Genomic DNA, 11790 nt, shown 5'->3' with positions numbered 1-11790 from the left:
TTTATTATGAACTGTTTAGTTTATACCTATTTTTCCATTTGATTAATGAAATGAAAAAAAAAAAATCCGGTTATATTCGTTTGATTCACTCAGTCTGAATGTTTCGTGAAGATATCATTAACTGTAGTATATTTATTCTAAAGGAAAATATTTGATGTTGATTAATGTAAAAATTGGAAATTGAAAAACTTGGAAATCTATGTTACACACTTGTAGTTTAAAGTTCATTTTAAGCAATTACCTTACACGATCTGCATATTACAGAACATAGCGATAAGTTTAACGATATATCGAAAATATCGATTACTTAATATATCGATAATTTTCCATACACTATAATATATTGTGTCATAATTCTTAATATTTCTAAAAATACATAATTTTTTATGTGATTTCTCTTTATACATATGAATCTATTTTAAAGAGAAGAAATCTAGTTTTCTCAGTTGTAATAATGGCATGCGTACATTATTATACGTACGTAGAATACATGCGTTTTTTGAAAGTCGGTATATTTAACTGGAAGTAATTTTATTGTATCCATTAAGCACATGACATGATCTTGTTCTTAGAAATATGGTCATATACAACGGTCAATAGATTTCTTATCAATAGAGAATTCTCTCTACAGTTATTTTTGAATGATTCGAATGTAAATTATGAAACAAAAATATTACCTATTACCTTACATTAGATTTTATTAAAAATTACATTAGATTTTATTAAATATAACAATAAATTTTTAAACCAAATTAAGATTTTTGAAATTAAGATTTTTCTGTAAATCAATGCTAACATAAATTATTTATTTTGTTTACTTTGGCAATAATTGACAATTTTAAATAAAATAAATTATTTTTTCATTTAAACTTTCAATTTTGTAGCCATTACTCTTAAGATTTTATAAATACATTTACTTATTAATGATAATACACAAGAATAATATCAAGAATACTTTCAATTATTTTCAAATCGGTAGACAAAAACGTAGAGAATCTTTTTTTGTAAAGATAAATTTAGAATCAATTAATTTCAATAGTTTACAAATATGTAAATTAATTGTAAAACAATTTGAAATTTAATTGAATTTCATTATAATTTTATTTTAGATCATTAATCGAAATCAAATCTGTATATAGATGCATACTTATGTATATATTACCAGTCATAGCTACAATTTAAAAATGTTTTTCACATAATCAATTGAACGAAAGTGGTTTTTCATTTACAGTATTAAGATGCCGTCGCAAAATCAAAAATAGATTGATTTATACATAAAAAAATACTTTAATTAAAATTAGGTTACTGTGTAATTTTTTAAGAACGATTAAACTGTAGATCATCAGAAGTGCCTACCTACCTATACACATTTATTAGTATCTATCTATACAATAATAGAATAGAAAAATAATAAGAATAAACTTGAACTTAACCTCCGTCGTACCATAGATTACTAATGTACATCATGAATAATTTTAGTACCTTATGTTTTGTGCACAAAATACAGTTTGTGCAAAAATGCAATTTTGCTATAGTAAAGTGGCTTTTTTTAGTTGTCTATTATAATTTTGTATATAGGTATTAAGATGTTTTTTACTTCTGAGAAGCTTAAAAATTTTGGTTTTATCACAAAATTTTTCTTAGAAATTTAATATTAAATTTACATAGTAGCAAAAAGATTTTGTATTAATATTAAAATGAGCAAAATTTTATATTAGAAATTCTTTTATTTTTTTTTTTAAACACTAGAAATTAATTATCACATATTTCCCATTCAACAGGATAATATTTTGCTTTATTGTCTGACATCCAATAATTCGAACAAAACATACTGCAAAAATTACAGGTGAAAATTACTTTTGAAGTACTATTACGCCTAAAAATAGAAAAACAAAAAATATTTGTAATTAAATTTCTTAATAAATAAACTTTGTTAAAAAGTAGAAGGTAAATATTTCAGAAATAATTAAAAAATTTTTCTCAGATAACTTTCAAAATCTTGAAAAATCATTGAGAATCTCATTCTTGTCTTTTTAAATCGAATCATATAAGGTATCAAATTCTGAGTATCGAATCACTAAATGATAGTGATAATTCTCGTTGAAAGTTCGATATTATTATTGTTAACACAAATCAATTCATACAAATGATTCGGGAATCACTATCACTGAGATGTTCCATATTCAGAATAAATCCCAATATGTATTTCCTTACTCAAAACATTCTAATGAAGATAATATAATGTATTTATTTACCTTTTTACTACCATTAAATAATATGAAGTATATAATAATTTTGTACAAAAATTACACATTGATATTGGGCCATTTTTAATATGATTTTTCATAGCAACTGTTGGTAATGTATTTAAAATTTCATTATGCTTATGAATTGATATAAAATGATTCATATAGTTGATACAACGTAAAGCATGATCATATAATGTTACAGAATTTTCACATGATGGTATTGGAAATACTTTTAAAGTACCAATTGGTAATAATAAAATCTTATTTGTTTCTTTTTCTCTTATTAAAAATAGGTATGGATCTATTGTTGTTCTAAAAAATAAAAAAATTAATTAAAACTTTTCTGAAATGTTCGAATTCTATTTTCTTCTTTTTAATTTATTTACCTTGGAACATTTTGTACTTGCTGATAAAAACTTGTAAAATGTTTTTCATATGCTATTGGAATATGAGTTATTTGTAAATTATTAAACATTCTAACATGTGCTATAAATTTTGATATTGATGCTGGTAAATAAAGTAATCCACATCCTTAAAAAAAAAAAAAAACAGATTCATAAGTATGTATATATGTAAATAAAAATTTTTTGCAGGTATAATATGAAAATCCTTACTATCAGCGGAAAGTGTTTGTAATGTTCTCATATTTGCTATCCTATCTGGTATATAAAGTAATTCAGCTAATCCATTTAGAAAAAGTTCTAAAAGTCTTGAACATTCTGATATTTCTACTGGTAAAGTTTTTATTGGATTTTCACTTAAATCTAAACATTCTAATTTTTTTAATTGTCCGATACCTAAAAAATAAAAATTTTTAGTAAAATCATTAAAATATCCATTAGAAAATTTTAAAAATTTTTAATATATTTATAAAATTTCGTTCACGTCAAGTATTGTAATTATTTTTACCCAGATTGCCTATGTCTATACATTTCAACGTGTGTCGATTTCTTTCATTTCTCCAAGCGTAAAATAGCAAAATAAGTAACCTGTTGGTACATATACATACATATGTATGTGTGTGTGTAGTTATGTATGTATGTATGGAAAGCCCGCTTTCCTTGCTAAATTTAATCAAATTTTTTACTCACATCTTTTAACTAAACGTTAAAACAACAATTTTGTTATTTTTAAATTTTTGTTATTTTGATAAAATTTAATTTTCAATCTTGTAGGCATTCAATACATACATAATATAGGTAATATAAAAAACATGCCTAATAAGCATATTGAAATTTCATAGTAGTTTTAAGTGTATAAACTTGTTATCCCAAAAATTTATTGAATGATAACGTCAACAAAAAAAAAAAAATAAACATATTTTGGAGGAAAATAATTAAAATTGTTTGTTTCTAAAACTTTATCACTTACATATGTGCATACTATGTAATGTCTGTATTACAATACAATGCCGCAACATATTTCAAAAACAAATTTTCTAAGTTGCTCCAATTTGCAATGTAGAAAAAGAAATCTTTATGTAAAAAATAGGCAAATTATGCAACGTAAACAATATATGTACATATGTATGTAAAATAAACAAAAAACGGCCTATATTAATATCATACATATGTACATACATATGCTAGGTTCATATTAATATGTTCAAACAGCTGTTCATCTTTCACACTCAATTTGGATGTTAAAAATTCAAATCCCAAAATTTTTAAATTTAAAACAGCATAAGTAGGTGCATGCATTGACACATGTAAATATGGAGAGTAATATACTTAAGCTCCGTCGATTAAAAATTCTAGGAATTTTTGATAATTCAGATACATACATACAATGCACTTGAAATTTTAACTGAAATTCAGTTCTAACTCAGTTAAATTCAGTTTAGGTCTTAATAAATCCAGCCGGCAAAAATAGCATTTTCAAAAATTACTGTTTTGCTTAAAGTTCTAAAGGAATTTTTAAGTTTTTTTTTCATAACTACTAAAAAAATTTTATAAATTACAGAAGAACATAGTAAAAAAATTTTCGATATTGAAGAATTCCTCGAGTATAATACAAATCCGAAAGTAAAAAATCTAGTTTCGCAGATTAACAACACTAAGATTTTCGAAAGTGCATATTTTGATTTTTTCCGAACATGATTCATATTAAGATTTAAGTTAGAACTGATCAATTGAATTTTCGAATTTTAGGCCTGCATCACCTGTATTATTTATTAAAACATTTAAAATATAGTCATGTTTAATGAATATACATACATACTTACTTTTTGGAATACTTTTAATCATATTACCACCTAAATTTAAACGTTCTAAATTTTTTAATTTACCAATTGTATTTGGTATTTTATCTAATAAATTATTGGATATATCTAAAAATTCTAGATTTTCTAATAAATAAATATCATCCGGTATAGAATTAATTGAATTACCGGTAAGATGTAAAAATTTTATATTATTTAATTGTAAAAGCCAAGCCGGTATTGATGTTAAAAAATTTTCTTTTAAATAAATTTCTTCAGGTGTCTCTTCATAATATAATAAATCAATTGGTACATTTGTAAAATCTCTATAACTCCAATGTAATGTTGTACATTTATTCATTATTTTTTTTTTTTAAATTATATAATAAATATTCTTTTTTTTCCCGATTGAATAACGTATAATTAAAATTTTTAATATTTCTTTTTTTTTTTTTTAGGTCAAATAATTTTTCTTCTTGTTCACTGTTTTAAAATTAATAGAAGTGTTTACACACGTTTACAGTATAAATTCAAAGAAACAACTGCGATGAGGAGAATTTCAAATTGAAATTTTTTTTTTTTTTTTAGAAAATTATTTGACAAAACTCTTAAAATAATAATTATTCTCTTTTTTCTCCTCCGTCCTCACCTAATTATTTATTCTTAATTTGCATTAACACACTGATCAACATTTTTGTGAGATTTTTAAAAAATTTAAATAAATAATCTATTTTTATTTTTAGAAATTTCAAATAAAATTTTTGTTTATAATTTTGTTTTTCTTTGTTTTTTTTTTTCGCATTTTAAAACTAAAAATCACTAATTGTATTGGGTAAAATCTTAACCTTCAATAAAACTATTTTAATAGGTATATATGTATGTATGTAAATAGTTAAATTGTTTTTTCCTTTATTATTATTACATAGTATAAACTTTGGCGTTTATTTTAATAACCTAAATAAATGCAATTCAAGTTGCAAATTCACCATATGAAAGGTATAATATTATGTATGCATGTGTGTATGTCATAGGGGTGTTTGCAATTTTTAAATATATATATGTACAAATTGCATTATGAATGTATAAGAATTATAAAAATGCATTTCAAGTGCAAGTTCATTAAGATTGCGCATGTCCGAAACTTAGTTTTCAAGGTTGTCGCTTTTTTTTTTTTGTTTTTTTTGGTTATCGTTACCATTGAAAACTCACGTGGTCCTGGAAGGTAAATACATAATATATATGTATGTATATTGTAACAGTATTCAAAAATTATAAGAACTTTGTTTATTTTATTCTCCAGATGTACACACATTAGTTACTTATGCATTTAAAATAACCTATACTATGTTTATATGTATGTACATATAGTAGGGATATTTACCTAAATTATATATGTATGTATGTAAGTATGTACCTACTTAGCTTTCAAACACAGAACAAATTTATTTATGTGTGTATATACTTTTAACTACAATGATGTGTGGGTTGTATTTATGGCTATTTTTATATACGTACATATGTATGTTTGTACATATTCCTTCCATTTCACTATAAATAATTTGTACGGATAAGTAGATATGAGGGAGGATTGTGAAAGTATGAAACATCTGTATTTGCTACCTACATAATCCAAATATTTTAAGTACATATGTATGTACATACAAGTGAGGTAGCTATATGAATATATAGGTGTACAAATTAAAAAAGACTAATATTCCGTTTGCATTTAGAATTCGCAAGAATTTACCGTAATTTACATCTCAAAAATACAAAATATTACCTAAGAATTGCCCATACATACTTACATATGTATATGTACATACTCGCTTTTTCTTCTATTAATTTATTATTTGCCTTAGCAGTAAATAAATACAAATACAGGTCCGGGTTCAGCAGTAAAACTCAAATTGTGAGATATTAATCAAAAAACCTAAAATTCTATTATGTAATTATACAAATTCAAAAATAGGGAAAGCCCCAGTTTTACAAAATAAAATACATAAAGAGATTAATTGAAGTGTCCATCTGATATCAGTTGGAATTTTCTTTGGACAATGTTTAACAATAAAATCGCAACTCTGTTATAAATTTCACAAAATAAGTAAACGAGCAAATACCGAAATTTTAATACGTGTGACGAATTTCTTATTATTTTATACATTATTATATTCAACTGTTATACGAATTTTTAGGGACGCGAGGAATAAAATACAACCACAATGAATCACATACACAAAAGCGGTTTTAGTGATCACTAAAATACAAATTTTTTTATTCTTGATTTCTTACTTCGATACACTGACTGTTTTATATTTCAACACCCTGTCTGTTTATTAAATGCATAGACATAAGTATGAATATATTTTATTGAGGGTATATCCAGCTTCTTTTTTGAATACGGTATAATGAAAAGTTGGAAACAGTTAAATACATACATACACACATATATCCATATATACATATCTATGCATGTAGATACTTAAATAATATTTAAAAGACTAAAATAATGTTTCATGTAAAAAATTCTTTATTTTTTTTCAATTTATTTTATTAAGAGTAATCGCTACTGCTTATTCCGCTTAGCTCCAGCTGGAGGATTTTGCAAATTGAATGCAGGTGCACTTCCGAAGGTACCAGTACCAAATAACGGCTTATTATTAACACCAAATCCTGTGCTGATATTATTACCTAACAATCCCAAACCAGCTCCCGTTGTTTGTGGAGTACCACTAACAAATGTTGATAAATTATTAGATGGCGATGTTGTATTATTATTGCGATTACTTTGCCACATAATACCAGTTGAACCGGAAAATGGTGTTGGTCCAGATGATATATTTGAAACCCCAAGATCATTGTTATCAGTTTCTAATTCTGAAAACACATTTGTAGTATCGCGTAAATAATATTTTCTTAAATTTAAATATTGTTCTTTTTGTGCTTCAACTTTTTGATGAATCTCATGTAAACGTCCAGCTAAAGCAATAAAACTTTCATGAATTTGTTGTAAACCCCTTTTAAGATCTTCAGGAGAAAATGATTGTGGGCAAGTTAATGAACGCATATGTTTTTCTGTTAGCTCCACTTGATTTCGAAATGCGATCATATCTGTTTCATATTTATGAACTAATTCCTGAAAGTATTGCAATGGCATTGTGTTTTCAAATTGTAATCCGACTGGTGTTTCATGAGTTCGTTGGGCCATTTCAACACTCTGAATTGCTTTGGATGTATCTAAACGTAAATTTTTTATTTGACCATAATTTTTTTCAACACAATTTGAAATATCTTGTAAGGACCACTCCAAAGTTTTAATATCCCCAGAAACGTTTTGCAATTTCCTAATAGTAGATCTAGCTATATCTGAACTAATTGATTTTTGTTGCTTTATAAAATTCTTCAAATTCTCGACTGTTTCTCGAATAGGTTGAGGTATAATTATATCTTTGACCTTAATGTCTTGTTTTCCTTCAGAGCTTTTTGGTTGCGTAGAATTTAAATCCACGCCTCCTAATCCTGCAGATGCTGCAGGTGCAACAGATGTAGCGACCAAATTTGGACCTGGTGCTGACTGCTGTGGAGCCAAAGCATTTGTGTTTCCGAATAAAGCACCACCTAAAGTTGGGAAAGCAGAAGTGGTTGTTGTAGTTGGTTTGGCAGCGAATAAGGTACTACCTAAATTTGTACCTAATGTGGCAGTTGTCGTTGTTGTACCAAAATTAAGACTAGCTGAGGTTGTACTAGTTAATGCTGGGGCAGATCCAAAAGAAAATCCCGTCGACGTTGTTGCAGTTGCCACAGTGCCAAAAGAAAAATTTGTGGTTACGGCAGGGGCAGTAGTTTTTGGTGGTGCGAAACCTGTAAATGCTGGTGTTGCAACCGTTCCAAGCGTTGGTTGATTTGGTTGATTTTGCGTTGGTTGATTTTGTGTTTGTTGGATTCCACCAAAATTAAATCCTGTAGTTGGCTGATTTGTATTAGCAGGAGGAATAGTTGCTTGCAATGAAGCAACTGTTGTTGTAGGTGTTCCAAAATTAAATCCTAAAATGATTATTTAATATGATGCATATTTTTCGTTTACAAAAACTAGTACCTGGAAGGGAAGGTGCATTTTGTGCTGTATTTGTATTTGTCCCAAAATTAAAACCAGCGGATGCAGGTTGACCTTGTGATATACTTCCCGTATGGGTTGCAGTCCCAAATGAGAACGCTGCTGTTGTAGTTGTTGCAGGATTACCAAAACCAGACATTATTTAAAATTTTAATAACCTTACTTACGCCAATAGCTTTGGCGCTTTTCAACAACCTTGATTAATTTATAAAAATATGGCTAATACAATAAATTTTTTAAATATAAAAAACTTGGTAATTTTTTTATATTTTAAACTTTATCAAACTCTAATATCGTTTTTGCACATCATTAAATATTAATATTAGAACTTTTAAATTTTATGACCAGAAATTGATTCATGTAAGAGAAAGAAAAATTTGTCTAGAAAAAAAAACTAAAAAACAATATTTATTCAAAAAGACGTCATAATAGTTGTTATTTCAATCTATTGTGAAAATAAAAATGAAATTAATGTCAAATATTCACAATATCGCCTAATGAGCCCTATGCACTTTAACTTTTAACATATGTACATAATTTTTAGACGACAAAGTATTTGGAAAATTTCATTACAACATAAAAAAATCTCTGTATAAACATAGCTCAGTTGAACAGTTTCCAGAATAATAAGAAAACTATCCAATATAATTCGAATGATAATTTTTAGCGAGAGCAAACCTCCAACAAAAGCAATCGTGAATTGAAAATTTTTTTCTTTTTTTAACCCAGCATTTACACATACAAGTTACTTGCATGCAAGTTTGTATAATATTAATTGCCAATTAGTTGTTCGAAATGTCAAATTACTTGCTATTATGACGTAGGCGTTTAGCAAGTTAATTTTTGAAAATGTCTTTGAGAAGAAAACAACTAGCAATATATATAATTGTTTATAAATTTTAGAAACCATAAGTTTGCTAAGTTTAATTTTTTCAAAACAAAATTCAAAAATTTTAAATTAAAAAAAAAAAAAATCAAAACAACAAATTTTTTTTTGTGAATTTCTCAATATGTCAAATTACTTGCTCAAATTACTGGCAGCAAAATTTTCTTGCAAGTTGAACTGCAAGTAAACAAGCAAGTAGAAATATTTCAATGTGTTAGTAAAATTTTTGTATGTATTGCAACTTTCTTGCAAGTAACTTGTACGTGTAAATGCTGGGTAAATAAAAGTTTAATTCCAAATAATTGTGAATTGATAATCACCTAAATGTCAAAAATATGTCAATTTCTGCCGATTTTTGTTTATATATCATGTAGGTTTGGGTATGTATGTACATATATGATTTGTTTACTTACTGGTTGTTTGATAGAATAAAAAAGTTGAAAAATTATAGTTGTTTGGAATTAGGAGCAAATAGAAAGTGCTTACAGAAATAAAAAACACATTTTATTTTTTTCCGATTATTTTCTTATTTCTCAAGTATATTTAATTGTGAAATGGGCGTTACAGTACTTCATCCATATGCCATACCAGAAGGGAAAACCGGATCGCAAGCAATGGAACAATTGACAAAACGTTTGGCCGCTTTGGGAGCAATCCATAGTGGACAATTTATTGTTGATTGCGAAACGTATATACTTCCACAATCGTTAAAATCAGTTAACGTGTTGCACAATTCAGAATATCCAGCATCAACATTTTCCATTTTAGACAATGGGACTAAACAAATTCCTTTAGTAGCTGATCATTTATTCGATTTACTATGGATGAAAATTACCTCTTCGCATTTTTCCAAAAAACAAACAATTGTTGAATCAAAAGGGAGTAGATTTGTATACGGTGACTTTTTAATTAAATTAGGAAACGTAACAATGATGGAAAATTTCAAAGGAATTTTGATTGAAGTTGAATATCGTCCTTGTTTGGTACCATGTAATTGTTGGGAAATTATACGAGAACTGCTACAAGGATTCCTTGGTCAAAATATACCAGCAAATATTCCTTCTTATTTTACACAACCTGTTGGAGGAAACATGAATCTAATGAATGTTCATCCTGGGCAAAACGTGATGCAAAAACAAAATGAAATATATCAACCCATAGACACAATTTGTCAGTATTTAGAACACTTTAATAACTTCAGAAAACAAACATCTATGAGTAATATGCATATGGGACAAAATACACTTCGAATGTAAAATTTAAAAACAAATTTATGTCATGTTTTTTCCTTTTTTATTAATTGATATTAAAAAATCTTAAAATTGTAGACACACAAATTATTGTTTAGCTTTCTTTTCTTTTTCTTCATACTCATAATGTAAGTCCATGCAATCTTGATTGGAAATATTTACCCAACCATCCGGTTTTATATGATAGACTCTCACTATACCACCAGAATATGCATCCCTAAATGTTGCATGGTATATCGCTCTCCTACCTAATTCTTGAGCTTCTTCATCTGTTAAATCCCATTTGTATCCAGAATCTAGCACACCAAATGCATATATTGAACCACTACCAACGGAAAAGACGTTTCCTGGGGTACGATTACCTTCTGAATCAACATAATATAAACCAGGACCACGTTTATCGTAACCTGCCAACATCATTCCCATACTTAAACCCATACCTTTGTATGAATGTGCTATATTTGCCATAATTTTACTAGCTGCGGCCACGGAAATCCTTTCTTTATTTCTTAGTTCATGTAAACGACATTCTTTCGATAGAACACGATCCCAATATACACAATCTGCAGCACCTCCAGCCAATGTCCCTAACAGATAACGATTTATTTCAACAATTTTTTTCATTGTTTGTGATCCAATAAATTGTCCTCCAGTTGCACGAGAATCTACTGCCAATAAGACACCACCTTGAAATTTGAATCCCAAAGTTGTAGTTCCATGATCAAAATCAATTTTAATGCCACTTTTTTCTCCATCAGCTATTAATTTTTGAAAGTTCTCACAAGGCTATAATTTTAAGATAAAGGAGAATCATTTAAATAATTAACTTATTTATTATATTCAACTTAACCTACGTTTTCAAATGGAGGCATAGCTAGACACATAGGATTTTTAAAATTTCCTGAATATCTAACAATATCATCTTCAAAACTTGTTAAATTTTTAGTAAATTCATTCTTCATAAAAGCTGCATCCGAAATACCGCAAACTGCTTCCAATGCCATTTTTTAATTATTTATTTATAATTAAACTCCAAACAAAAATTAATTTCTTCTTAATTTATAAAAATGAAAACCAAGCGATGACAAGCTGTT

General features: G+C 27.0%; 4 protein-coding genes across 6 annotated transcripts; 1 reads left to right on the top strand and 3 right to left on the bottom strand.

Annotated features, from left to right (window-relative positions):
- Positions 1-1006: 1006 nt before the first annotated feature.
- LOC129613692 (leucine-rich repeat protein SHOC-2) lies at positions 1007-4846 on the bottom strand. Of its 2 annotated transcripts, none has more exons than XM_055527863.1 (5): positions 4474-4846; positions 2864-3046; positions 2636-2780; positions 2256-2561; positions 1007-1876 (listed from the first exon to the last, which is right to left on the bottom strand). In XM_055527863.1, the coding sequence occupies exons 1-5, from the start codon at positions 4808-4810 to the stop codon at positions 1753-1755; spliced, it is 1095 nt and encodes a 364-aa protein (XP_055383838.1). In that variant the 5' UTR covers positions 4811-4846; the 3' UTR covers positions 1007-1752. The 2 variants fall into 2 exon arrangements, with proteins under 2 accessions (XP_055383838.1, XP_055383840.1); XM_055527865.1 differs by having other exon boundaries at positions 4639-4846.
- A 2087-nt stretch (positions 4847-6933) lies between these two features.
- On the bottom strand, positions 6934-8971 carry LOC129613680 (nuclear pore complex protein Nup58). Of its 2 annotated transcripts, XM_055527850.1 has the most exons (3): positions 8543-8971; positions 8137-8490; positions 6934-8064 (listed from the first exon to the last, which is right to left on the bottom strand). In XM_055527850.1, the coding sequence occupies exons 1-3, from the start codon at positions 8697-8699 to the stop codon at positions 7013-7015; spliced, it is 1563 nt and encodes a 520-aa protein (XP_055383825.1). In that variant the 5' UTR covers positions 8700-8971; the 3' UTR covers positions 6934-7012. The 2 variants fall into 2 exon arrangements, with proteins under 2 accessions (XP_055383825.1, XP_055383824.1); XM_055527849.1 differs by having other exon boundaries at positions 6934-8490; positions 8543-8970.
- An 870-nt stretch (positions 8972-9841) lies between these two features.
- Positions 9842-10702, top strand: LOC129613677 (mediator of RNA polymerase II transcription subunit 20). The gene has a single exon (XM_055527847.1). The coding sequence runs from the start codon at positions 10001-10003 to the stop codon at positions 10700-10702; it is 702 nt and encodes a 233-aa protein (XP_055383822.1). The 5' UTR covers positions 9842-10000.
- Positions 10703-10705: 3 nt separating this feature from the next.
- LOC129613676 (proteasome subunit beta type-5-like) lies at positions 10706-11739 on the bottom strand. Its single transcript, XM_055527846.1, has 2 exons — positions 11551-11739; positions 10706-11482 (listed from the first exon to the last, which is right to left on the bottom strand). Exons 1-2 carry the CDS (start codon positions 11698-11700, stop codon positions 10784-10786), a joined length of 849 nt encoding a protein of 282 aa, XP_055383821.1. The 5' UTR covers positions 11701-11739; the 3' UTR covers positions 10706-10783.
- Between the last annotated feature and the right edge of the window lie 51 nt (positions 11740-11790).

The sequence above is a fragment of the Condylostylus longicornis genome, unplaced genomic scaffold, assembly GCF_029603195.1.
Source record: "Condylostylus longicornis isolate FDR11 unplaced genomic scaffold, ASM2960319v2 ptg000086l, whole genome shotgun sequence".
NCBI lineage: Eukaryota > Metazoa > Arthropoda > Insecta > Diptera > Dolichopodidae > Condylostylus > Condylostylus longicornis.
The sequence above is the reverse complement of the archived record's forward strand: the minus strand, read 5'-3'. Positions and strand labels throughout refer to the sequence as shown.

What these genes read in the sequence shown, in the direction of transcription:
- LOC129613680 (XM_055527849.1), bottom strand. Translation starts at nt 8,699, where the DNA reads ATGTCTGGTTTTGGTAATCCTGCAACAACTACAACAGCAGCGTTCTCA. An exon ending in AAATGCACCTTCCCTTCCAG is followed by an intron (nt 8,491 to 8,542) that starts GTACTAGTTTTT and finishes TAATCATTTTAG; the next exon opens with GATTTAATTTTGGAACACCT.
- LOC129613676 (XM_055527846.1), bottom strand. Translation starts at nt 11,700, where the DNA reads ATGGCATTGGAAGCAGTTTGCGGTATTTCGGATGCAGCTTTTATGAAG. An exon ending in CTATGCCTCCATTTGAAAAC is followed by an intron (nt 11,483 to 11,550) that starts GTAGGTTAAGTT and finishes TTAAAATTATAG; the next exon opens with CCTTGTGAGAACTTTCAAAA.
- LOC129613692 (XM_055527863.1), bottom strand. Translation starts at nt 4,810, where the DNA reads ATGAATAAATGTACAACATTACATTGGAGTTATAGAGATTTTACAAAT. An exon ending in GATTAAAAGTATTCCAAAAA is followed by an intron (nt 3,047 to 4,473) that starts GTAAGTATGTAT and finishes TTTATTTTTTAG; the next exon opens with GTATCGGACAATTAAAAAAA. An exon ending in CAAGTACAAAATGTTCCAAG is followed by an intron (nt 2,562 to 2,635) that starts GTAAATAAATTA and finishes TTTATTTTTTAG; the next exon opens with AACAACAATAGATCCATACC.
- LOC129613677 (XM_055527847.1), top strand. Translation starts at nt 10,001, where the DNA reads ATGGGCGTTACAGTACTTCATCCATATGCCATACCAGAAGGGAAAACC.